At 36.7% G+C, this 27,269-nt stretch overlaps 3 protein-coding genes and 1 long non-coding RNA gene across 5 annotated transcripts; 1 reads left to right on the forward strand and 3 right to left on the reverse strand.

Annotated features, from left to right (window-relative positions):
- Window positions 1-334: 334 nt before the first annotated feature.
- Window positions 335-1,494, reverse strand: LOC141914299 (neo-calmodulin-like). Its single transcript, XM_074805583.1, has 5 exons — window positions 1,379-1,494; window positions 1,168-1,189; window positions 941-1,087; window positions 606-851; window positions 335-472 (listed from the first exon to the last, which is right to left on the reverse strand). The coding sequence occupies exons 1-5, from the start codon at window positions 1,379-1,381 to the stop codon at window positions 384-386; spliced, it is 507 nt and encodes a 168-aa protein (XP_074661684.1). The 5' UTR covers window positions 1,382-1,494; the 3' UTR covers window positions 335-383.
- A 1,111-nt stretch (window positions 1,495-2,605) lies between these two features.
- LOC141914276 (ganglioside GM2 activator-like) lies at window positions 2,606-5,038 on the forward strand. The gene is made up of 5 exons (XM_074805551.1): window positions 2,606-2,825; window positions 3,368-3,563; window positions 3,719-3,794; window positions 4,095-4,235; window positions 4,711-5,038. The coding sequence occupies exons 1-5, from the start codon at window positions 2,714-2,716 to the stop codon at window positions 4,861-4,863; spliced, it is 678 nt and encodes a 225-aa protein (XP_074661652.1). The 5' UTR covers window positions 2,606-2,713; the 3' UTR covers window positions 4,864-5,038.
- Window positions 5,039-5,296: 258 nt separating this feature from the next.
- On the reverse strand, window positions 5,297-22,071 carry LOC141915359 (uncharacterized). The gene is made up of 16 exons (XM_074806852.1): window positions 21,997-22,071; window positions 11,380-16,524; window positions 10,749-10,865; window positions 10,530-10,665; window positions 10,330-10,433; window positions 10,125-10,256; window positions 9,769-10,026; window positions 9,527-9,679; window positions 9,366-9,449; window positions 7,955-8,100; window positions 7,728-7,842; window positions 7,559-7,654; window positions 7,309-7,467; window positions 7,105-7,221; window positions 6,918-7,016; window positions 5,297-6,838 (listed from the first exon to the last, which is right to left on the reverse strand). The coding sequence occupies exons 1-16, from the start codon at window positions 22,051-22,053 to the stop codon at window positions 6,710-6,712; spliced, it is 7,047 nt and encodes a 2,348-aa protein (XP_074662953.1). The 5' UTR covers window positions 22,054-22,071; the 3' UTR covers window positions 5,297-6,709.
- LOC141914369 (uncharacterized) lies at window positions 22,071-27,094 on the reverse strand. 2 transcript variants are annotated; one of them, XR_012620825.1, is made up of 4 exons: window positions 27,012-27,094; window positions 26,677-26,855; window positions 26,471-26,592; window positions 22,071-22,098 (listed from the first exon to the last, which is right to left on the reverse strand). It is a non-coding gene; the product is annotated as an uncharacterized LOC141914369 (long non-coding RNA). The 2 variants fall into 2 exon arrangements; XR_012620819.1 differs by having other exon boundaries at window positions 26,677-26,927; window positions 27,012-27,077.
- Window positions 27,095-27,269: the final 175 nt, after the last annotated feature.

The raw sequence follows: 27,269 nt of genomic DNA on the forward strand, positions 1-27,269 counted from the left end.
TCACTTAAACACAAGTTGTCTATTCAAACGTACCAGTTCTGCTGTAAAACCCGGACAATGAACTATTACAGCCATTTTTTTATTACAGACAGCAAAAGCAGGTTGGTATTGTCAGGGGTGGTTTATATGTGTCTATTCATCGAGGTAGTGTCGAAAAGCAATGGATTATCATCTCGTCAGGTCACTTTCTGTTGACATAAGTGTATTGTACTCCTGATTGTACTGCCGGAGTCGTGTGATACATGAGAAAAAGTGAATCGACCAAAAATCATAAACAATGAAATTGACACAGATAATAAGAATAACATATTCTATAATTCTAGAAATATGAGGTATAAAGTATAATACATGTAATAATGTCGCCGCAGTTATCTGGTATATATTCATGTTTTGCGAGATTTCGTCGATTTCGACGATTTCGATGATTTCGACGATTTGAATACTCCAGTCCCTTTCATCATCACACAGAACTCTGAAACGAAAAAATATATACGTGTTATATTTTACCCTCTTGAAATGTATATCTAGAATAAACATGTTGTTATTTTTGGCATGAAATAAGGGATGTAAACGTAATACAATAAGTAAGGATTTGTGAAATGCACCTTCTTTATTAATGAATCCATCTTTGTCAATATCTGCGCAATCTAGCATTAACTTGACTTCGTCATCTGTGAGTTTTTCGCCAATTTGTTTCATGACATATTTCAATTCTGCAGCGCAGATTTTACCGTTCCCATCTCTGTCGAATATTTTGAAAGCGGCATTTAATTCAGCATCTGGATCTGGATGTTTGTTTTGGATGTCTTCTAACATTTTCACAAACTCGTTGAATTCGATTTTCCCGTTTCCTGACATTTAATGGAGGGATTGATTACAAAAACGTATAGTACAATTTGACGAGGAAGTTCAATATTTTCCGGTCTATTCTTTATCTTACCGTCGATATCATACGCATCTAAAGAAGCTTTGATATCGGCTATAGTTGGATTCATTCCCAATGACTGCATTACAGTACGGAGTTCATATGCATTGACGTGACCGTCACCATTTCTATCAAACATTTCAAAAGCTTCTCTCATACAATCTATGAATAAAACCAGACACATTTTCAGTGATAAGACACAACACCAACAATTCTAATCTTTAAAAGAAGTTATTACTGACCACTATCATCGTCCGGGATAGCCTATAAATATAGAAATACAATTCAATTCAATTCATCAACTAATAAATCCAACCTTATCAACATGTTTGTCTATACAAATACGATCATGAGATACTTTCTGTACACAAGATCTATACGCAACATCTGCTAAATATCAAAGCGTAAAAAACTTTTCTAGACTCGAATTTAAATTGTTTATGAGATTCTCACCATTTTCCAACGAATGTATACACGTAGTGGCGACCGGTATCCTGGTGACGTGCAATGCGGTTTCAAATTCGATATTCAAAAATATTCAATTCATTGCTTCGTGAATATAGAACATACGCTGAATATGTACAACCAGTTTTTCTTTACAACCGTGCCATATTCAAACAGGTTTTGAATTTTTCCCACTTCATATATTAACTATTCTAAGGTTTGAACCCACACAGATACAAGATGCTTTATTTGATGCTGGACACAAATTGTTACTACGTGGTTTCAACTATGATATGCCCTTCCTGTGGACACACCCGACACACTATATCGAATCAAGTCGGCTTGAAAGCATGCGCCTATTTGGAATGGGAACTAACAAAAAAGTGAATGAGTGAATCATTTCAAAGTTCATGCTCAGATTTTCTTTAGGCCGGCGCCAGGGCTGACCTTCGTCGATGAGTGAACGAATCCCGATCCCCCTAAATAGATATGGGCTTGAAATATCTGATTCCTCTGTGATAGACGAAAAATTCGAAGTCACTAGAATATTTGTAATTTACAAACGTTAAACTAACTTTAAAATCGCATTCTATTTAGCGGGTATTTGACCTTATTCTTCGAATCTACGTAATTTCTTAGCAATGTATACACACGTAAATATCGAGGATATTTACAAACACTATCTTAGAATTAGGTACCCTTGAACCTGATAATGCGCGAATGCTTTACGCTTCACGAGAATAACATCGGATGATTCCTAGAAATAGCCGTTGGAAATTGATTGGATCGTAGATATCGCCTGCTTTTCACCTGAACACGCCCTTCCGTGATTCATGCGTATAGATTTGTAAAGAAATTCGAAAAACTTCTCCCCAGAATTCGTTTAAAATTCCATCAGTTCCTATTAAACGCCTCATTTCATTATTTAGCATTAGTCTCATACGCATTTTGGACAATTAGATTTCAAAACAAATTGCTCGAAGGTCAAGCACATGAGGCTAGTGTACATACACACATGCAAATGCCCGGTCATAACATTGAATATTCATGAATCTAACATCGTTCGATTGAAACTCCACGATTTTCTTCACGAATTCTTATCTACTTAAAGTGTTATATTTAGAACGCAAAAGATCATCGTTATGTTTTGATATCGCGCGTTCGGATACGTCACGAAACTATTGACCAATCGAGAGAGTTATAAGCACAAGATAAACTTCCAAGTGTTATATTTCCCCTAAGAGTTCTATCTTTCACAGCCAGTATCGAGAATTCTTTCGAATTCGAAACAACATTTAAAAAACTAAGGATTTATCACTGAGTTCACGAGGCAGAGAAGCCAAGATGTGGTTAAAAGTGGCATGTATATTGGCAGCCTTGTCATTCGCTACGATAGATGCTCGTTCGGCTAGGACTAAAAGAAGCTTAATAAAGATATTTCGGTGGCGTGATTGTGGTAAGTCCGTTTGTAGAACGATCCATTTTATAGTTAGAAATAATGCTGTTTCCTAAAGTTCATACCGATAGAGGTTAGAGATGCCTAGAATTCATACAATGAACAATAGAGATATAGTTTTTTGAATCATAAAACGAATAAAAAACTATTTCCTTCGGACAATGAATTTCAGCGCAAATGCAAATGCGAGGATATACATAGCTTTAAACGTTTCCCGGAGCTAAATTAAAAACACATTCAATTCGAAAGTACTCGAAGATAACATTTGCTATACTAATGTGTGAAAGGTGAAAGAATCACAGGATCATGAGTAACAATAGTTAACTTTCTTATCTCTAAAACGTTTATATCAGTGGCAATATCGAGTTCATCTCGAGTCGTATAATGGAATTTAAAGATACTTTCAGAATGCGGGCCAAATCTTTTTTGCCGACATAAGAATGTTGCTATTGCGGACTCTGAAACGATTCGATATAGACACCACGCTTATTGACTAACTTTAATCGACGTTTTGGAGTATGATGATATCCTTTATGCCACAGGTTCCGATCCAGATCGACCGCTTACCGTGTCATCTTTCAGCATGGCACCGATGCCAATGATGGTACCCGGTAACGTTACAATCTCATTCAGCGGAGGTTCAAACAGAGACATGGGTAACGGTAAACTAAAACTAACAATTATCAGACAAGGTTGGATGCCAATTTACATTCCGTGTGTAGAAAACATCGGATCGTGGTACGTAAAAACCTTATAAATTCTGCGCACTAATTAATAACTCCATAAGTTTGATATAGCTATGGATAGTCATATTTCAGTTCTTTTGTTGATTGAGGCATATTTTTGTTGTTGTAATTTTTTTATTTTATTAAGATAACACAATTCTATTTCAGTGAGTATGCTGATTCGTGTCAGCTGCTGCAGGCAATGAAAGGGTGGGGCCCGCAAGCAGAATGTATTGCTCACCAGGTGAGAAACTTTTGAGAGAAAAAAAAAACGGTTAAAAGAAATGTATGTATTGGAATCATTAACTTTCATAGATTCTTAATACGATCAAAGCATTTCAACAAGTGAACTTTGATTTAGCGATTCATATATCAAACGTCGATAGGAAGGCATTGATTTCAAAGTTCGAATCTATTGTTGAAAGTGACCTTCGATCAGATGATTATTATCACGTGAACACATATACCCGTTCCCTAAATTCTACGATTCTTTTTTTATTCATCTATCATATTCTATGACATTTCTATCTTCAATTCGAATTAGATATCTCAAATCATAGAATCTGCCGGAGCGAATAGTCGGCAGGCCTTATGTAAATTCAAAAGAGGATACGCGCACAGCGGTTACAGGACATTATATCTCCCACCGTTACCAAACTTACCGGGAATGAGCTTAGTCATGGAGGTAAGTGTTGATAAAGATTGCCATAAGAATACGAAAATAATTTAACAACCAAGCAGGAGTTCACTTAGGGGGAGCGCTAAGGACCCCCGATACCAGGAGGAGGGCTGGGTTCCGGGGATCTCCCCGAGATGATTTCCAATAATGAAGCCTACCAGTTACATCTAGAGGCATCTTGAAGTCAAGACATAACCATCAAACTTTAGGCAAAAAAAAAACAACAAAAGACCAATTTTCAAAATCTGAAATAGTTATAAAGAATCGGATTTCTAAGCAAAAAGCACACTCCAAATAATGTGAGCATTAAATTCAACAGAAACCATTAGAAACCACTTCAATAGAACAAAAAATATTTCAAGACAAAATGCCGTTGGTCCAGAATTTTTTCCTGACACTTTTAGGATGTGCCTCGATGCTCCCTCGAAGGTCTATAAACACATACAGCGACTAACGAAAAATGTTGCACTTCTCTTTCTAGGCAAATTACCAAATTAGAGTACAGATGACTGAACATGTGACTAACGCCGAAATCGGTTGCATTGATATGAACATGTCTGTAAGACCAATTCATGGACGAGGAAACGAGTGTCCCGTTAATAGAGAAAATCGTCACCGGAAATATCCTCATTAAAATCAGCTGTCAAAAACATACGCACCGATGTAAATATGTGCACAAAACTGTTAATTTCTATTGATTATTTTTGTAATACCAGCTTGTATTAGAACGTTCAATCAATGTGAAAAAAAGATGTACATTACTTAGATTTATTGAAAATGAATAAATAAAGCAGATTAATTCTGACGCATTCCAGGTCTTTTGGATTCTCATTTCTTAACAATGAGTCGGTCATGTTGCTTTCATTTACCCACGTGACGTCAGACAAATCAATCAACTGCGACTTCCGGCAACATTTATCCGAGACCAAGCGGAGACGATTTGAACCGGCCCGAGGCTGAGGCGCTGTGATGACGTCACATTCTTCTCTTCAGAATAAATACATTTAGAAAACTTCAACCAACAGGATTTTTTGTTTAATTTTACAATTTATTTATACAATGCAACTAATATACAGAATGTTTCGTATATACAATAGGTTATTTAACTCGTGTCATAAAAACAGTTAAGAAGCTAACCTTATACATTGTACATGTACCACGAATAACATGGAAATTCCTAATGATATAATGACCAGTCATTTACCCGATACTTCCCCGTGACTCGTTATCACAGATCTAAGTTTCATCAGAATCTGGTTCCTTTTCCGTGCTCATGATTTCGAACCTAAATTTTATTTCAAGCAATCAACTTTAAGTAGAGACTTTTTAACAAGTCACACATTATTTACAGATATCTATACACCTAAAACATTTTGACCAAAGATCCATATTCCTCTAATCGTTTTTGTCCTTCGACCAAATGCAATCATCCCGAGATATCATGGACACTTGAGAATAAAAGAATTCACTTCTGAAATGAATACGCTTCATCACGTGGTGGGAAGGAAATCCTGCATAGTGAAAATTTGTTATACAGATTTCATTCCACATTACAGTTGGTACGAAATTTACAAGAAATGCAAAATCCAGACATTTTGACTAAATCTAGACGTTCAAATAAATCGTCATCAGATTTTCGATTTTGATACTTGTTCAAATAAATGAGGGCGTATTCGAACAATATGAGATTATTCTCGTGAGACTCAAGAGATATCAAGAATTTCTTAGTACACAATTTTAACGTTTCTACCCATATAAAGGCCCGAACACGTTATGACCGGTCGTGTATATGTGGCCTGGCCCCTCAAACAGGTTATTCACAAAATCAACACATAAATACAGTCGTACAGTCATCATAACTGGGACATTGAATGAATTATCCAAATGATGACATACACTTGGTAAATGGAATTGGAAACACAAATTTGGATTCAAAAATACAGTCCTCTAATGAAGACTTAACAGATGAGTTTGACTGTAGAAACTTAGAGGAAATAAACAGTACATGCATTTCACAATATCTCCACACTCTTTTTTCAGAATTCAAGCAATTACAACTAACATATGCAGCATTAATTACCCAAAACAGTAAAAGGTATACATATATCACCAACAAAATAACACATAGCACCATTTAAAAATTCTTTAAAGTAGACCAAATCATCATCTACTGCACACGCATTGACTAGCACAAATTCATATAGATGTGTGTCAAATAAATAGATCAAATGTCGTAACTTGGCATTGATTGAGTTTTTTCATCCTTGACACCTAATCTAGTACACTTCGGTCAAATGATATGTTAAGTTTATTGACTTGTTGACTTTGACTTCGACTTTTTGGCACGGCACAATACAATTCAATTATCTCTTATTAAGTAACATAGACTTGGTGTTAATTTTTCGTAATTCTTTTTAAAAGCCTCATAGAATTGAATGAGCTATAAATTTTCCTATGTAATACTAGATGGCATCCCGGTATCAAGAATCTGTAGGCTTGCTAAACATGATATTGGGTAAGGCATGACGTCGCCTTCTCCACATTCCTAAATCTTTTGCTTGGTATTTCAAGTGTTGTAACCAGACTTTATTCTCACCAGATGCATCAGCCTATTAAATAAATACACATCAGTTACCATTCTTTGAAACTATTCATCTTCACGCCAATGAATAAAGTGATAGTGAATACCTTGAGTAGTAAAGTTTCACGATTTATATCCTGAATTTCAATAACATCTTCATATTCGGAATCGACAGTGACTACACATTTCTCCAGTGATAGAGGATCCTAAAAAACACCAGAAAACGTAAAACATTACAACAATTATAGAAGTAACAATAGCTTCATTCACAGACTGCAATGTATATAAGCATACCCTGGACTGAACGTATTTGCCACCTTTGTCCCTTAGTAATACGAGAATGCCTTCCGACAATGCAGATTTCTTCGGAAAAAATAACTGATCTCCATAAACATTATAGTTTTCTTTACTCTGTAAAACAATAATTAATTGAAGCTATGGACTTAATTTTCTATCAATAAATGCATGTTTAGTAGGTTTAGTAGCAGGTATACTAACCTTTCCAATAGCAATAATGATTCCATGAGCTGGAGTGAATTTAATGCCTTTTCCCTTCTTCTGCCAGTGGGTAATATCAGTTGGTTGTGCATAGTTCAATTTACCCATATGTACACAAAATGCTTCGTTTCTGTTCTTTCCGATGATTTCAAATGCAACCTAATTTTCCAACAGAACAAACATCGCGATAAAAATATCACGCATGATAGGACGGCGATAGGACGAGATTGTCTAATCATATGTCACTAACCTTCTGAAGTTCGATGTTTTCGGCAACGGAAGTCTTCTTAACCACTGACAACTTTTTAATTCGTGTTCCGACACTTGTACCTTGAATTTTAGTTTTCTGAAATAGAAACGGATCGTGTTCAAATGTTCATTTAGCTGTTCTTGTGCTACTACATGGCTATACTACTTACGGAGTTTATATGCTCCAGAATTTCTTCAATCTTAAGCTGAGATTCTCGAATGGAAGATCTGTCATCTTGAGAATGTGGAGTGGCTTTATATAGTCTAGATAACAGCAGTGGATACCTGCAGATATAACTCAAGATATACTAGCGAAATGATGGAATAAGTATAAACTCATTATTATAACAGTCTTAGCCACTGATGATACTGATCTAGTAGACATATATATGTATACCTCATGATTCGTTGGACAGGAATCATTAGGAAAGACTTGAGATTCATACGGCGAAGAAGGTGATTATCTGTCTGTGAAACTTGTAAGAATATACGAAAAAGCTCCTTTTCCTTTTCTAACTGTTCTAGAAGTATTGCAGCTGCAGCCTGAAATAAAAAGTAGTTTCATGAAAGCATTTAGTCAAATCTTAGGCATGTAAGAATCCCCTGATATTCAATCATTTCTACCAGGTCTTATCAATTTATCATGTGTTCATGGTATATATACATGTATACATTCACGTGTCTAGGTTTGAATCAAGTGAAATGGAATTATTAAAATGTAAATATACTGATAACTTCAGAGGCATTGCTTCATTAGAAATATTTGCCATCAATGAATAAATAAGAATCTTAATAATCAAGAATCCGTTCATCAAATCAATGATATTCCACGGATCGTCCATGGTTTGATCTGCATCAATTTGATACAGATTTAAGTCTTCGATTTTGAGTACGGAGACTGTGCACGAGTGGCCAAATGATGACTAGAACAAGTCGGCTTATCGAACAAAGAAATCAATGACGATCGATGGATTTTCAGACGAGCGTCATTAAATGACGCAGACAGATACTTTATAACAGAATAACCTTTCATATCATCTAATTGATTAGTCTAGCTTCAACTAACAGAGTGTGATGCTGGAATAGCGATAAATCATGAGCGCATAAAAAATCATACTTGTACAAAATCAAATTTACAATCTTCTCATTTGCATGGATTAACTTATAATAGAAGTGAATTCATACATCAGACACGTATGAAGCTGCATAAAGAATAAAAGACTACAAATCTATCAAAGGTTGCCGGAGAACTACCATCGATCTGTAGCTATATCTGACGCGTATAACACAACATTCAGGATAGATCAATATATCAATCAATAATCCATTCATAGTTTAAACTCAGTAGACGAGTAGAGCAGAAAGCATATTACATTGTAACTATGATTCATTAATTGTAGAAGATTATACGTGTATTAACAGGTTTCTGCTTTAAGCGCAGTGTCTGCATATTGTATCAAAGAAATGGATACTGAAAATGGTGGAACTCGCTGCGCAGTTCAATGGTCGTAACTGGTTATAACTGAGGCTGTAAAATTACTAAGGCATTTATCCGTGCATATCCAGCTATTGCGTGTAATATCTCAGCCACCGATGTGAGGCTATCAATGAGAATGAGCGCTGATGAAAAGATGAATACGCCGTAACATAAAGCAAATTTGAGTAACACAACTTGTCACATATTTCAGCCTTACATCTACGATATTTATTTTACACAAGGCGATGAATCCGAGAAAACGCGCACAATCACAGAATGTATAAAAAACCTTGGGAGGCAAAATCCGTATCTATCCTATTCAAATACATACCTGGTGCACGCAGTAGTTTTCAAATGCGATAAACATGAAGGAAAAATCCATGAAGATGTTGCCCATACGAACAGAGTGCAGATCCTACAGGGAAATTAAACCGAAATTAGTTTATCCGATTATCAGTGATGAGAAACGTTGATATACAGATATGACCTTACCTCATCACCTTGTTCATTAGCCAATTCGATAGCATCGAGTAAACTGTCAGAAAACTTGTCGTTTATGTCAATAAGTTCTTGGAGATTCAAAAATATGGACTGAAGTTGTTCCGCACTTAACAGGGAAGACTTCTGCATAGGTAGGAGAAATTCCTAAAAACGATATAAAGTATTCGAAAGGTTGAACAAAAGAGCTACTTGTAGCCTAAATCTTTTTGCTATACGTCAAAAACCTAATTCACCTCTCTGATGAGTTTAAGATCTCGACCGTAACTGATTTCAGTGTCTACTATTTCCTGCATAGCTTCTTTCCTCTCAACGCGGCTTTCTTGACACTTCTTACAAACTAAGTTCATCTCGTCTCTCAGTAAACTATCGTCTACAGGTTGATCACAATCTTCACACAACAATCCTTGATATCTATCACGCACGTCTTTTGAGATATCATATCCTACTCCGCTATCAACTCTCTCCACTTCTATGAAACCATGTCCACTATCCTGTTAATATAAGTGATAAATTGTAATTATTCGAGCACAGCTTGCCGTCTCAGTTCGTGCAGTTTACTTAGAATAATGGCTATAAATATATACTGTACCTGAAACCGGTCATATTCGTCGATGTGTTCTCGTGAGCTAGCATGACCAATGACACCACTATCTACGCTCGTCGTGCTCACATTGCTGATCTTTTTGATCTTTCTACTCGGCGAGAATCTTTTCGATGGGAACTGAATCGAAATACGTTATCGAATTAATTTGCGTTTATTATAAGATGTGAAAGGAAGATTTGATGAAACTTACTTCCGAGCTGATATCGGTATCGCAATCTAAACTAGGTAAACTTTCCGATCCATGTTGAGATAATACTGTCCTCAGCAAATCTTCACTACTTCTGCCCAAATGGTCTGATAAATTAACGAATCATATTAATGTATAATGCATCGAAGTTTTCAAAAACTTTTTGTCTCAATTCAAAATGAATAAATTCTTTAGTCAGTTACCTTTTTGAAAATACTGATTTGCCTTCTGTTCGTCAGATTTGAACGGGTCACTCTTATAAGCCCTAGGCTTCTTCATCTTTCGTTTTTCTTCAGCCTTTATGTCAGTAACATCAGAAGTTGACCTCGACACCCCGGACTAAGAATAGATGATTCATATTTATCACATACCGGTTGCACACACGGATTTGTGTTTTACTCAAGGAATATAGGGAAGCTTACAATACTAAGACAATCAGAACTTTGAGACAATCGGTTTTCAACAGGATTCGCTATGAGTGTATCCCTTGCAGCCCTTGTTTCACTATTACTGCGACTAGATTCTTGTTTGTCACTTAGCTACGATAGAAAAATATCAGGAAATTTCAATCATCGAACTTCAGCTTCAGTTACCCTACAGACCAATTAATCACTTAGAGCAGAGTGGAAATGTTCTGAGTTAATTTCAAGTACGTATACCATGGAGCAATGGTAGTATTATCTAATAGTATTGTCGCAAGATATACCTGCTGTTTTATGAAAATTGAAGATCTAAACAATACTGAATAACAGATTTTTCTGATGATTTCAATGCATTTGAATGCGCGCATTGTTTTTATGAATGAAATACAAAAATTGGTTCGTTTCCAATTAGCAGTTCACTTCTATTTGACGTGTGGGAGTAAAAAATCAATCGAGGCCTGTTTTCATTAGGGAATTGTTTGTATAAAAGCTTTTATCCAACATTGCTTACAGCAGCTCGAAATCAGTCATATCAACTACAAGAGCTCATTCGGAACCACAATTTTCTATCTTGACACCGAATACAACATTCAGACCGTTTCTATGTTTTCAGTTTACTGTTTCAACTTACCTGATTAGAAGTTGATGACGGTTGAAATGCACTGACTGGACATTTAGATTTGTGTATATTTTCGAGGTTAGCCGATACCGGACGATCTGTCGTCGCTCTCGGTTTATTTCGTCTTCGAGGAATTGTCGTCGAATCGCCGGATATCGAGGTTAGACTCTCTGAACTTTCGCGTTTCGTTAAACTGCGATCTCTGGGTTTTGATGGCTGATTTTTCAAACTAGATTTAGAGTTTTGTCTTGTGTATTTGATATTTGGACTGCTGCTCGACTGGTCTGAGTTATTTCCTCCTAATTCAGGTTTATCTGCAGTTCCTTTACGTCGTGTTTTTTCTCGAGGTTTAGGTAGTGGTGACTGTTTCCTGGTCACCGCCGTATCAGTGGAAGATACGTATTTTAAATGCTTTTTAGCTCTACTGTCAGTTTTATTTGTTACGTCTGATTTGTGACGTTTCGGTTGACTAATTATTTTCTCCTGTGTCTGCGTTCCAGTCAGATCAGATTTATGCCTTCGGGTTCTCGTAAATCTATCTCCTGATAAATCCTCATTTTCGGTTTTCTTTGATTTGTCAAACATTTTCATTTTATTCCGAAGCTTATCCTTTGGTGATGCTTGTTTAGAACTATCGGATGATTCATTACAAGGTGATTTAGGCGATTGTTCAGGGGCAGTTTTACAACGTCCGTGTTGTTTAACCGTCGATCTCGACCTGGCCTCGTTTTCCGAAATAGTCCTACCGCGAATTCGAGGTTTAGCCACGGGTATTTCAGATCCGCAATCCTCGGCGAATTCTTCCGCATCCAAATTCGGAGCACTCAACCGCGGATCGTGAGATAATTTACGATGACGATTCTCGAGATTTTGACTTTTATGCGAATCCTGATCTTCATCGTTGAGAACAGGAACGGACGCGGTGCGTTTTATCCCGGGTTCGACGAAATCCGGCTTTTTAACTTTAATCGATCCGAACCGTCGTCTCTTGAACTCCTCGAATGTCGGTATGTAAAACTTCGACTTCAGAAACGTGGCCCTCAAACGACTGAATCCGCCTAAACTCGACTGCGACTTCGCCGACGACGTTTTATCACAGATGGCGTCGCTAGAATTTTCGGCTTCATCGGTTACGAGAATCTCCGGACGCGGCGACGAGCACGATAAACTACGAACAACCGTAGTTTTATTTTGACCGCTATCGTCTCCGTTTATAGCTACATCCAAACAATTGGCTTCTTCTTTGAAAATCGCATCGTGATCGTTTTCGGAATCTTTTATCTTAACCGTCGGTTTTCTCGATTCATCGACGTTCGTAAATTCTTCCTTCAGTTTATCTAGATCGCTATGACTACTAGTCCGGCGAACGACTAAACGCACCGTTTCGCTAGTTTGTTGAGTTTTTGATTCTTTATCATCGTTCGAATCACTTTTATCGGACACGGCACTTGTCGCGCTATCACTATCTTTTTTATCGTTTAAAGAAGGTTTCGACGGTGCAGCCTGCGACGATCGAGTTTTCGGTTTCTGTATCGCGCGTTCCAGTGCTTTACTTCCATCGCCGCGATTCAGTAGATATTTCTGTATTTTTGGATCCGACAAAATCTGACTAGTTCGCGGCGCCGACGACAAGTTATATTTACCGATGCCTTCTTTCTCCAGGTATTTCTGTAAATACGGACTGTTTTGTATCTTTGAAAGGTGTTGCCCGACGATCTCTCGGTCAAAACCTGTACGACTACTTCTCGGAATTTCATCCTTTGTAGCGCCATACTTATTACGATTAGTTTTCAAATTGTCACGTCTCCTCTCCGGAGATTTTACGCATTCCCCGCCGGGATTCTTCGTTTCGTCGATTGTTTTGGTCATCGCGATATTTTTCCGTTTACCTGATTTACTCACGTCATCGCTAGGTTCCATAATAACTGATGTGCTGAAACGTCTGCAGCGAGCGTTATCCTGTAAATCGAGGCTTTGCGTACATTGCGGTAGACGAGGAGTTGGACACAAACACGCGATCGAATTCGAGCGTCTGCGAAATGATCCATAAACGCTTAAATCTATCGAAGCGCGCCGGAATGAAGTCCGATTACGTGAAAATCGCTGGAACGTCGATACCGGGGCTGCGAAAAGATCATCGTTATCATCGTCATCGGTGAATAGGTCGCTTTCTTCTGAGCAACTACTACGCTTCTCTACATCGGACTTATCGCTTATTTCATCATTTTCATCATCTTCATTACTAGAAGGTACCACTATTTCCGATTCGTCCGTGTACGTACCCGACTCAGACGACTTACGAACTTCGAAACCAGAACTTTTATACGAATACTGACTTAAACAATCATCATCATCATCATCATCATCGTCTTCATTTTCACTAGTATCATCAGTTCTTTCATCCAAATTATCAGAACTGCTCGACGATGATTTAAAAGATGACTGATTACAAAGTCGCAACAGTTCCTCATAAATTCCTGGTGTATCATACGTTGATTTTCGACGTGCGCTCAACAGAAACTGGCGATAACGTTGAGCGGCGTTGTTAAAGTCAACTCGGTCGGTGATCTCATTTATCACCGTGTTACAATCATTATGCACCGATAAGTATTCGCTCGAATTTAAGGTTTCATCGAGCAGTTGCCCGTTAAACAGTAAATCAGATTGATGTCCGTCTTCTTCTAAGTCCGCGTGATTGTTCGAATGAGTATCAATTTCATTTCGTAATGCCGCCGATTGCGCCGCCGCGTACTCAGACGAGGTGCATTCACTTTCTTCTTCCTCGATCGTATAAATATGAGTCCGCGCGGCGATATGCGAAAATCGACTTTTTTGTCGCGTTAAAAATCCGTGATCGGAACTGGTCGTGAATACCGTAATGTTAGGAAAGTTTTCAATAGATTTCCACGGAAGTGTATAATTTACGACGCGGCTATTTCTCAAATTTTTACAATCGGCTTTTTTAAGAAAGTCGATATTATCACAATATCGCGACCTATTTATGCGTGAATAGTCGTTTTCGATAACAGGAAGTTGTATATTTTGTCCAGTAGCGTAGGCGACAGCTGATTCAACCGAATCACTGTCACAGCTTGATTCTTTCGATGATATGATATTATTATTATCGCGGTCGCCGAACTTCTCGGAGGAAGAAGTATCTTCTGAATCGGATTCACTCAACAACTCGACATTATCCAATAATCGTCCACAGATCAGATTATCCTCAACCCCACTATTTGAATCGACTAAAACATCACAGCTATCAGCAATAGATTCATCCACTTCATTCTCTACGATAGAACGAGGTTTTTCGCGTAGTATATTATTCAGGTCTTCCTTACTACGACTGAATTCACACGAACAAAATTGTTGATCACAGTTTTCTGCCAATATTACAGAGGTGCAGCGCGGACATTTTTCACAAATTTCCAACGATTTCACGGCGCTATCGGTACTCGCACTTGAATTACTGTCGATTTCGGTGAAAGATTGCGATATCGGTTCTAAACTGACATTATCACAGTCATCAGAGTATCCCGTGGGATCTACCAACGGTAATATATCCTCTTTAATTCGATGACTCTTTGAAACAACGTCAACGAGCGACGAATCCGAATTCGATTCTTGTCCCGGCGACTCTAAACTAGACGAGTTTATCCGAACGGTTTGTATACAGTTTTTCACCGAATCACCACAGGTGTTAGGTTTGATTACAGGCACATCATCATCGGTATCAATATCATCACCATCGGCGGCACAAATAATTTGCTCATTTTTCTTCGAGTATTCCGTTTCACACGTAATCACAATCGGATTACGCCTGAAGTTCTCATCATCGGAGTCTTTGATTCGCGGCGCTAGTGAATTATTACCAAACCGATGAGTTAACGCACTATCTGACTGTTTATATTCGTTAAAACATCCGACTGGCTGTAATTCCTTGTCATGTTTAGTTTCGTCATCATCATCGACGCGACTCGTACAGCGGGTAAAACGACCATCCAACACCGACAACGAAATCGATTCATCAACTGACAAATTGTTCCCTTTTAATCTATCACTGCTACGAATTACGCCAACATTCGAGCCGTACGACGAGTATTTACAGCGATGTCTCAATTTTGAGTCCAATTTGAAAAATTTGTCATGAATACACGCCGGACGAGATCTTGCGTAGATACACGCCGGACCAGATCTCGCGTGAATATATGCCGGACCAGATCTCACATGTGTCACCGATACGAAATCGTTTACTGTAGTTTCACCCGAATCGATACGTGAATGATTGACAGATATCAGATTCGGATCGGACTTAGTTAAACAACGACTATGTTCGGATAGAATATAAGTTACGAGCGAGTCTTTATTCGGCGTCTGCTGATTGTTCGCGTACAGCGTCGAATCACTCGCGCTTCTAACAACAACTCGATTCACACGCTTATCAACTTTTGACCGCCGATCTTCCTCCGACGTCGGAGTATTATCATAATCTCTACGACGACTAATTGAATCGTTACTCGTCGACGATCGTGGTCGTGTTAATCTAGATTCGATTTCGTTAACCCAACACGAGAACTTGTCTAGTATACTGTAACGTTTGGGAGTGTCTTCGACCGGGGTTATCACAGATTCTGAAGATTGTTCACATTCAGCCGGCGATGATGATAAATATTCCTCGTGATTAGTTGCGGATTCGATACGTAATGACGAGGATTCTAGAATCAACGGCGTTTTTGTTTGGAAATGCTCGTCGACGCAACGACACAACAACTCTTTATCTCCAACTTCAGGTGAACACAAATTTCCCGTCGATTCCGTATCAACTGGTTGCACTTTTTGATGACTAGGATTTATCGAATGACCGCATTTATTGCAAATATTAAACTTATAATCAATGAGTCCGATAGACTGGATGACGTTATCGCTACTAGATGAACGTAATATACAGTTTGAAAAGCTGTGAGAATCACCGATATGTTGCGGTTCTGTGTTTGTCACGACAACGGTTTTCTTTAGTTCGTCCAATTGATGGCCGTGTGCCAGTTGTTCGGTATCGGCACTGCTCAGATGATACGTAGGTAGAATGTCCGGTGGCTCAGCGGGCCATCGTTTCACGCCGGGCAGATTTTCATTTTCTCCATAGTGAGACCTCACTTTCTGTAAGATAAGAATGAAAATATAATGCGTTTAGTGTGTTTTTATACTTCAACCACCTGTATGATGATATTAAATGCATCAATCAGATAATTTCCACCTCGATGAACGAGTAATCTTTGATTAATTAGCAGAAGATTACGTTATTTTAAGCGCTTTGAATTTAAGTTCACCGATCAACAGTCGCGCAGTCGATATTCACGATTAGAACGGGCAACATGGGCTAAAATACTTAATGGAAAATACTTTTTAGTGAAATATTCATACCGGCTTATACTAATGCACATGCATTTTGTTTTATAGAAAGTATACCCAGGGGTCTAACATTCATTCATTCCCGAGCTACAAACAATCAAAATGGAGTTTCAGCACTCCTGAACAGCCCCGTACTGAGGGAATTGCATTTTCCTGGCTCATTAAGCAGAAACTAAAAGCGGACCGCATCAGGACATGATCAATACATTCATTAGCTGGCTCCGATGCTTGCCTAATGATAGGATCACACATTTGGAAATTGGCCATTTTCTTTCATGGAATTACGGCTTTCGACGAATATACATGTAGTCCCTTAAGTGGATTTAATGTTTGTTTTAATAACAGTCGAACGAAGATCGATAATTAAACGATAAAAAGATGAATTGAGTGAAAAATTCGTAATAACAGACTGCAAGCATGACTTAACTCGGGAAAAGGCAAAGCTTCATTTGGGAATTGGAAATTGAAAGACGACCTTAACTCCATTTGCAAGACGCCCATATCATCGATAAATCAACCAAATAGCAATAACCCTGCTATATTCATTGAAAAACAATTTGCATGCCAAATGTGTCCATTATGTTAAAATATTTACGAGCAAATGAGCGCCAACATAAAACATACAATATTAAATACAGCGTACACTTTTCATACAACTATGTGTGTATATAATTCATGGAAAAGGTGATCAGCTTGTAGATTAGAAACAGGTAATAGTGACTCCAACAAAATATCATCATTGTTGATAAGATTCAGATCACTATCAGTAACAATTTCATCAACTGATTTAATGAATTATATTCCACTTTTCAGACAAATTTGCCCACAGGCTAAATTTAATGACATACTCAGACATTAAATCTGAATAGTAAATATCTTTCCAGAATAACAGACATACTTATTCTACTAAATCTATGGAAGCCAGGTCAACGCCCAATTCACATTCCGGTATAAATGTCATATCTAGGAAACAGATACGTATTGAGTATCGAGGGGCAGGGGCTACTGGAAAGAAAGTCCAAACATAGGCTATAGTAAAGTCGATGGCCAAAAAGACTCGATGCTGTGGCACGCATTCCAACGGCCAAAATATGCATCCATTTCGCTGAAATCAATGCATATCAAATCAAGGTGATAGATAGGAATAATTATGAAGAGAGTTCGTTCTTGGGACATAATCGATACGCAACTTATTCCAGTCTCTTCTTGTCACCGCTGCTAATAAACCTTCCAGTTCACCGACAAAAAAGTTGTGTCTTATATAACCGAGAATGACAGTATTAGGCAGAAGGATTAACACGAATCCACATAATCTACGAGCGAGTCGTGAGGGTATGAATAATATACCCCCGCACTATGATTATACACGTCACATGTAGTATGATAAATGTGCTATTTTTTAGCGATACTCAATACAGGGAGGTGCGACGTAGGACGACTCTTTACACAACATTAAAACAACGCCAAATTTTCTTACAAAAAATAAATCAAAATAAATGGTCACCCCAGGTTCCGCATTAAGTGAAAGCCAACACCATACAGCGCAGATAGGAATTCCTTACAATGAAGTCTTTAGATTGGTTTTTCGTGTTTTCGATATCAAGTAAAAAGACCTAACAGCGAGGAGACACTGCAGCGATAATGAACTTCATTTTTACATGGAACGAATACAAGTCTTTCATTCCCAGTAGTTTCAGCCATCAACATTCCTTCAATTCAAAACTGACATATTCATGATTACTTTAATCAACACGAGACAAACCGTAGAATGCGATAACGTCTCAATATGATACGAGCGTTTTTAAGTAAAGTAACCGCGATGTCGTTCGGAGATTTTGTGTGGCATCTTTAAAAGCCAGGGTACTGAAAAATTGAAACTAAAAAGTCTTCAATTCTTAGAACTGACTACGTTTCTCTGTAATACTGACCTGACTTGAGAGAATTAATTAAATCAATCCGCGATGTGATCGAGAACAAATTTCATTACTGGTTGCACCAGCGAATCCGTCTAACATTTCATTAATGAAAATATGACTTACCAATTAAAACTAGGCGTTTATATGTAGGTGATGATGTATTTAGAGTTAATTCCGATGACGTTTACAACGTCGAACGCTGTATGATACATCAATATTATACTTGCACTTACACGATGGAACTGGTGGAATACAGTGTGTGACGTGCTGTTGTCACGTTGAGAGTCGCAGTGCATTTACCAATGACTCATGACACAATCACAATGCAGAGCTTCTTCAACAGTTTGAAACAAGGCAGAACCAGACTTCTTCAACAGTTTCAAACAGCCAGGCTTCTTGAACGGTTCGATATTACGACAAGGCAGGGCTTGGCTCACGGGAAGACTTGGACATAAGGGTTTGAACTCCATGCTTTGACAGAAGAAGACAGAACACAACATATTGATAACGCGAGGCAGGGCCAGGCTATTTGGAAATTCGGACATTTCCATTTGGGGAGTTCACCTCAATCATAAACCACGGAAAGCCTGGGTTTGTTAAGGTTTACTAATACCACCATTACCAAGCTTTGTGAAGTGCCCAACACAACTACAAAGCAGAACCTTGGATTTTCAAGGTGTGGACATTACTGCACAGCAGAGCCTTATATTACTGAGGGTTTAGACATGGCCACAAGCAGAACCTTCATGTTGAAGGTTTGGAAACTATTACACAAACCAGAAACAGGGTCTTTGAAAAGTTTGACACTATACCAGAATGCAGACAAAGACAAATAAAATCAGTTTTGGAAAATTGCGATGAAAATATGGAGAATATTGTCAAAAATCCTCATTATCTCAAACTTTGAAACAAACATATCGCTTGAAGGGGTAATTTCTGATTCGTTTGATGATAGGTGACCTTTGCTGGCAAAGATCCGAACGAAACAAATTCAACTCAATATTCGCATGTTGCACTGATATCAAACATAGCCAACGGTTCTATTCCTAATCGCGACAACCTGCGTAGATAATTAATACGAAAAATGTAGACCATCAGCAGATGGTGCATCAGAACTTACCAGTATTCAAAAACTTAATAATTGCGGTGAATAAACTGAAACAAACCATTGAACTACAAAACGGTGTTTTAAAAATTTTGATAAAGCAATCGAATATATCGTAATGTACTCTAAAACTACATTTTTAGCCAGATGGATTTCAATGCATTTTTCGGTCTAAAAAATCCAATAGAATATGTTAAGAATATCAAAAAGACATAAATAAAATTCCAGCCCCACTGTATGACCATCATTCATCTGTGTAAATAAAACTGAAGGGGTTACACACAAATCCTTATAGTAAATATAACTATAACGTTATAATATAACGTGTCTGGTGAAATATCTAATACAAAGAAAACCATTTGCATTTTTTTCCGAGTAGACGCTATTTCTTTTTGACACATGTAATCTCTTTATTTTTAATACTCCACATATTCAAATGAAAAGCTCTTTTTCATCGGTTTAAACCGGTTAGATACAAGAGATAACACCTACAACTGTTTGAGGACGTTTTAAGGATTTCAATCGGAAGTCAAAAATACTTGTGGTTTCATAATTTCAATCTTAGACTTATTGACAGCAGGATATGTATGCATTATGTATAATACCTCTTTACTGAGAAAGAAGTGTCTTTCATCGTTACCTTGTAAAAAATTCAATACTTTATTATGACATATAAATGGGCTAATCGCCAAAATGGATATGTTTTGGTAGATAAGTTTACATCGAAGACAAATCTTGTACTTTGACATTTCTCTCCAAATAAACAAAAAACAATATATATATATATATATATATATATATATATATATATATATATATATATATATATATATATATATATATATATATATATATATATATATATATATATATATATATATATATATATATATATATATATATATATATATATATATATATATATATATATATTGCTTACGAAACCAATAAATACTGCTTCGAAATAAAAAGATACACGTATTTCAAAAACTACGACAACAATTTACCTGAGTTTTTATCAAAATTACTCCGAGCATTTCAACTTTCTGAACCGATATGAACTTAAGCAGCGACAACGAGCTATTACTGATACAGTGTCAATCTAGCAAATGAATTTATTCATTTAACGACGAATTTTAAAATGTGTATTTTCTATTTTGCATTTTGTACTTGAACTTTCATTGACACAACGACCGCAATACGAAATGCACGACTTCCAGCGCAGATTTTCTCTTTGGATCGATTTTTTATTGTTCATAAAAATGTATGAATAGAGAACGGAACTGCGGGGATAAACGCATAAATCTATGCAACAGCTTCGTAGACACAGGTATGAACTTTACGTGACACAGCCATACGACAGTGTCAACAACAACGTCTTTATAAAAAAACAACTTAATCTATGCATGTTTATACCTGCATATAGAAAATAACATTATCTTACCTAGAAACTGTTTCTTATGTATCCGCTATATGATGATTTAAGCGCTAATCATCATCAACAACAAAAGATTATAACTGCAGCAGACGACAGCCTCGACTGTCTATGACATTATCTGTGCACTGTCTTCCTCGAGGCAGTTTGTCAAATCCCATCATCAATCGATATCATTTATATGAAGTATATCTATAATAATCTCCTTCTAAATTACTCGACAATTATCCTCATCGCAGCTCCTCGCCGAGCACCTGCCCCCCTTTTAGTTATCCTAATCATACACGTATTTTCCGTACTAAAATTGAATCGAGTAAATCAGAAAAACCTAGATTCGATTCACAACCAATAAAAATAGCCATCGATGAATATACCGGTAGTTATACGATTGTCTTATAATCAGTATTTGTAATTCAAGGTTTCAACTCAAAATGAACACTCGTCTGTGAAGAATGCGCTTTATAAATGGAAGAGTAGATGAATTACTTTTGAATTTGATGGGCAAATATAGCACAAAATTGAATCAATCAGAATTAATAGAAATCGGTATCGAGTGTGTGAACGGTGGAACTAGTGAGCCATCTATTGCTGCATACTAGACGATGTCTAGGAACCTGAATCCAGTTGCACAGCTGTGACCGCACTGCTACAACGTTGAGTATCGAAATCTAGTTCATTTCCAAATATTTTCAATCGGTCGCCGTCAAATTCTTACTCAGAACTGTGCAACTGGATACTGAACGTTTCGAAAAGCAATAACGAACCTTTTCCTCTGCCATTTTTTCCACCTTATCGCTATCCGTGCTTAATAACCCGCCCATGGTGACAAGCGATTCGCGCCTTCACGTCAGAGAAACAGATCCTTCCTGAAAAATATAAAAATGATACAACTTTAAAGACATTTGTTTTTGTTTATGACAAACCTACATTGAGTATGTGACAAACAATGAACATTTTATCATTAGCAGCAGGTCAAATTGCTTCATCTCTGAGCAGTTTTAATAGACAGTTAAGATCCTTGCCCTGGATGGCACCTCGTAGAGACCAGAGCTTCGAGAACATGAACATGGAAAAATGCAACTGGAAGCAACTATCATTATTACTGCATTATTATCAAACATTACCGACTGTCTCTAAATCAGGGGATTCGTTAATAATGATTTTCCAAAAATGATAGTTTTAGTATTTGAATTATAATACGCCACATATTTTCAAAGAAATCAACATGGTGCAGTCATGTGAAATGTTTATTGTCGTTTTATTGGTGGTATTTAAAAGGTTCAGTGTCGGTCAGTAGGCAATTAATTCACCTATACCCTCGTGGTCCACATATAATGAGAGGAATTCATTTATGCAAGACGACAAAAGGTGTTTTAACAATAAAACTGATATTTACAAGAAAACAGAATTATTTCATTCAATAACCATTGCATTAAAAAAAAAAAACCCAAAATTTTCCTACCAATCAAACCCTAAATATACACAAGTTTTGCAACAACTTAAAACATAAAACTTTTACCAAAAACAAACATTTTCAGCATGGTTCCTAGTTGTGTTCGACCTGTATGTGTAAATCCTTTCTGCGATACTTACCTGTGACTAGCATAATGTATGCATCAACTGAGACGTGGGACAATATTGTGCATCCGCAGACAATCGCAGTATAATAGTTGATATAGCGAGACACACATGACGGGAGGTGAAATCCATGGTGATATCAACCATCGAGACGAGATGAGGAGGAGGAGCATTGTATATATCACTCGTGTATCGGATAAGAGAATAGAAATATCGATATACGCTCGGAGATACACCGTCAAAAATACCACCGAACATTTATTGCACAATTACCGATTGCCTGAAATTCTCTTGATCCAGTTTACCCAGCACCGGCTTTACAGCTTGTAAACCGTATTGCGTTACCCCATTACTGACATTGATCAAACATTGTTTAAAATTCCTCCGCCCCTGACAAAAGAAGTAATGATTGAACCTCGGTGGGTGAATAAGCGTTATTTATTTGGTATTCCAAACTGTAACTTCAAACAACAATGAAAATCTTTATCCTCCATTTTATAATGTAGTCATTGTTGTCGCTTAGGTATGATTCCAAACTGTTCAGCTGTCTGGCTGTCTGGTAACCCAACATCGCTGTTTGTTGTAGGAATGGTCGACAAAAAAACATAATTTCTGCCTTCCAATATTGAAGACCAATCAATTGAACAGCTACTGGCTGAAGTTGTAATGATGTCAGTCAATTCGAACAGCGTTAAACCAACACGAACGACAAAAATGTTAAGATGTTTTCAAAATTGGAAAGCGCTATTGTACGCGAGTTTCTTTAAAATATTTATCACTCATACTTTTGGAATTGTTCAACCTGCTTGACCGAGAAATTAGCGACAAATTTCTACCATTCGAATACATTCACAGAAATACTCGATGAACCTTTCAAAGAAATAGAAAAACTGAACACGCGAAAAGGCGTTAGAATAATCACTTATCTATGATACCTAATAATAGGTATCCGGTGAGAATTTTATGTTTCTGAGTAAAGGTACACTTTATATAGATTGCAAGATATTGTTATCAAGAAGTTATGATATTATATAATGAGTTGATAACAGGTCATAATATTCTAATTACTACACTTTATCCCTGAGCAGGTTGTTCTCTGGTGTTGTCATGGAAGGTGTGTAGTTGCCAATATTTGAATTCTTAGAAATCAATGAAGCAACTACCAGAGACTCATGTCATATTTGCATTTACTCCTACACTTTTGTTAACTGCTCATAATAATCTTGTTTATTAAGTTAATGATATTGGTTGATAAATTTTGTACAATCATCATGTATTAGCCTAGCATTTAATTAGAAGTCTTTGAAGTTGAGCATATATACATAGACTTTCGACTGGTGATCTTTGACGTGAGGTTACAACAAATTGAAATGTAAAAATTGTATCTACCATTAAATAAAGACCCATTGAATGTACGTAAAAACCCCTAAAAATTCCTTCAATTGATAGCACGTATAACATGATCGCTAAAAGCCTGCTAAGGTTTACTTACTCTAGGGACAATATTTTTAGTCTAGGGGTTCAAGTCGGTTGATTAAATCCAACCATTCAAACTCAGTCAGTAGAATTCAACTACCGGCTAATCAAGAGTGGCCACTTGAAAATTAAAAAAATTTTCTCATAAGGAATTATCATTAATCATTCAGGTTTGAAAATGAACAATCAATAATAATTGTGACTGTTTCGATTAAAAAAATCTGAATCTGAATTCAGGAGAATGGGAGATTTGTACCATGAGGGGGGAGTTTAACCCGTTACCTTTATTGTTATAATGTTAGGTACCCCATGCAGATAGTCTCACATACACAGGTATTTCTCAACAAATAAGTCTATCATTCTTAATGAACTATTAACAGTATTTTGAAGGTTCACTGACCGGTCATGTGTGACACTATTTAGAACCGTTTAAGATTTCAGAAGCATTATTTCAGCTTGATAATCGCACACAAAAGTAAACTACAAGTTCAATCTACATTGCTCGCAAGAAAAACTGAACGATTTTGATAATAGTTTAAAACATAATAAATATTTTATGATAATCAACACTTGCCGCCTCATCTGCAACATATTGCTCGCTGTATAATACTGATTAGTTCAGCCTATGGAAGCCTATTATTATTCATCAAACGCGAATATTGATCGATAAGCTGAATAGAGATTATTGGTACTAAATCCAGGGATGGATGTAAAATTCGATGAATGTCATTGTTACCTTTTGCCGTGACAGAAACGCAGTATAGACATACTTCTCATTATTACAGTCTGTTCCCGGGATACGACGATATCATTCGACATAATCGGCCATACAAATTCATAGTCAATTCAAAGAAAGTATTAATCGGATGGACATCTGGTTCAAAATCAATAGTTCTAAATCAGTTCGTGTAAATACATATTATTAAGTATTAACGGTATCTATTGTTATGGATGAAATTGAATTTTGGGAATGTCCAGATTTGAAAAATATTCTTACCTCATAATATACTGTATATATCATATATTCTCTGATTTTGGTTAGTTTATTTGAGTCCATGGTTTCACTAAATATGAAGTATTCACTTCAGAGCTGATCGTTTTACTTGCAACTTGCCAATAGGCCTAGTACATATTGAGCAAGACAAAACACTCATAACGCACACCTCACAATGATAGATTAAGGCTGTTTAATTGTCTCCACATGAAATGACCATTGACTTGGAAAAGGTTCAACTAGGCATTCACTAAATAATAGATTGCGGTGGTGTAATTATAAAATTACAAAATGTAATGGTGCCGTAAACACCGAATTAGACTGGGCCGCAATTGTCCGATCTAAGTAAAAGTAAAATGAGAACAACAAACACTATTGGACCTATATATGAACATTCAAAATAAACTCACATGTTCATATTCAAAAAACCTACATTCTGCTCTGAATTACATAAAATAACACACACAGACACACGTACACGTACATCGACTATAAACTGAGCCGATCTATTTTAACAGTTTATTTCATAAAACACCACCTGTTCCAGTCTACATTTTATTCATATGCTGTAACATTACAGTTTGATAAATAATTCAGAATCAAAATTCAAATATTCAAAATGAAAGTAAAACAGAAAGTTGATGGTTGATGACAATAATCTGAATACGTGCGATGAATTAGAAGTTATTCTATATTTGATGAAACTTTACCCGACATATTCGTGTTTCGTCCCACTAGCAATTCAAATTCATACAAATCAACACTATCCCCTGAGACAAGTGCACATCTCTAAAAGCCACAAAGCTTATGTCGCGTATGTATCGCTTGAACGAAAGCAAATGTCTGCTGTCCATCTCTGTTATGGATTAAATGTTCGATATTGCCACCTATGACGATTATTAATAAATAAGCGCAACATAGAACCCTATTGCTCAGAAAACCCGAGTACATTAAATTTATCATATTTACAGGTATCAGTTTTAATTTCTCCCAGGGCATATTCATAGAATTCACTGATGTGATGTTGTAATATTATATACGATTAGGTTAACTCCTCCTCAGAGATGGCAACTTCATTAGTCCACGATTTTATTCAGGTTAAAATGTAATAACACTTAAATAACATCAAAACAATACCCACAATAGACCTAGTATAATAGTGATGGAAAAAATTCATCAAAAATACTCACTTGTCGAATACTTTTCAGACTATGCAGGTTTTCATACCGACTGGCACGGATAGCGCTGCATTAGTTTTTCGAGCCATCCAGTGTTGACCTGAACATCTGCCTGTTTTTAATGCCATTGAAACCTGCAAACAAAATCCGGCTGTTAAAAGAATATGTGATCAACACGAAGGTCAGAGATCTGCTACAAAGATCGTCCATATACGTACGCACATATCAGTCAGCTATTTCAGTGACAATAATCTGAAGAAAGAATCACATTTTTCTTGCGATTTTGTAATCCAACTCCATTTACAGGTCTAGTCCTATATTCGACAGGCATGGAGTTAATTTCAGTTCAATTGGCAAACCTCAATGACGTATATACGTGTGCTTCCAGCAATAGCGACTGTCAAATATTAACCATAGAAAACGCATGCTTTAGTGGGTTGTTGAGAGAGCTGTGCATTGGCTTGAAAATCTAAACAATAAAGCTAACCGTCTATACAAACAAAATGTTCGTAAAAGCTACCAGAAAAACCGGACTTACATAAATTAAACATACCTCATTTGTAGAGACTACTGTTTAATTACTCTAACTGTATAAACACAGAACAACCTACGAGACAAAAACCAATGTGTGAGGCTTCATTTCAATTTTAATACCAGACTTTGCATAAACCGTTGTAACAGGTGTTTCTCTCTGCAATTCATAATTCTAGCTTGTGCATAAGAAAAACTATCATTTCAGCAAAAAATTTTGATTACAGATTAAACGAACAATAGACAATGAAACATATTAAATATCATATTATAAATATTA

Source organism: Tubulanus polymorphus, chromosome 1 (assembly GCF_964204645.1).
Source record: "Tubulanus polymorphus chromosome 1, tnTubPoly1.2, whole genome shotgun sequence".
Lineage (NCBI taxonomy): Eukaryota > Metazoa > Nemertea > Palaeonemertea > Tubulaniformes > Tubulanidae > Tubulanus > Tubulanus polymorphus.

Bases quoted from the DNA above. Each gene is read 5' to 3' on its own strand.
- LOC141914276 (XM_074805551.1), top strand. From the start codon at position 2,714: ATGTGGTTAAAAGTGGCATGTATATTGGCAGCCTTGTCATTCGCTACG. The intron at 3,795-4,094 runs GTGAGAAACTTT...AATTCGAATTAG, and splicing joins CAGAATGTATTGCTCACCAG to ATATCTCAAATCATAGAATC. The intron at 4,236-4,710 runs GTAAGTGTTGAT...TTCTCTTTCTAG, and splicing joins GAATGAGCTTAGTCATGGAG to GCAAATTACCAAATTAGAGT.
- LOC141914299 (XM_074805583.1), bottom strand. The intron at 1,088-1,167 runs GTCAGTAATAAC...TTTTATTCATAG, and splicing joins TATCCCGGACGATGATAGTG to ATTGTATGAGAGAAGCTTTT. The intron at 473-605 runs GTGCATTTCACA...TTTTCGTTTCAG, and splicing joins TGGATTCATTAATAAAGAAG to AGTTCTGTGTGATGATGAAA.
- LOC141915359 (XM_074806852.1), bottom strand. From the start codon at position 22,053: ATGGGCGGGTTATTAAGCACGGATAGCGATAAGGTGGAAAAAATGGCA. The intron at 10,257-10,329 runs GTAAGTTTCATC...ATTTCGATTCAG, and splicing joins ATACCGATATCAGCTCGGAA to TTCCCATCGAAAAGATTCTC. The intron at 7,655-7,727 runs GTAAGTAGTATA...TTTCTATTTCAG, and splicing joins TTCTGGAGCATATAAACTCC to AAAACTAAAATTCAAGGTAC.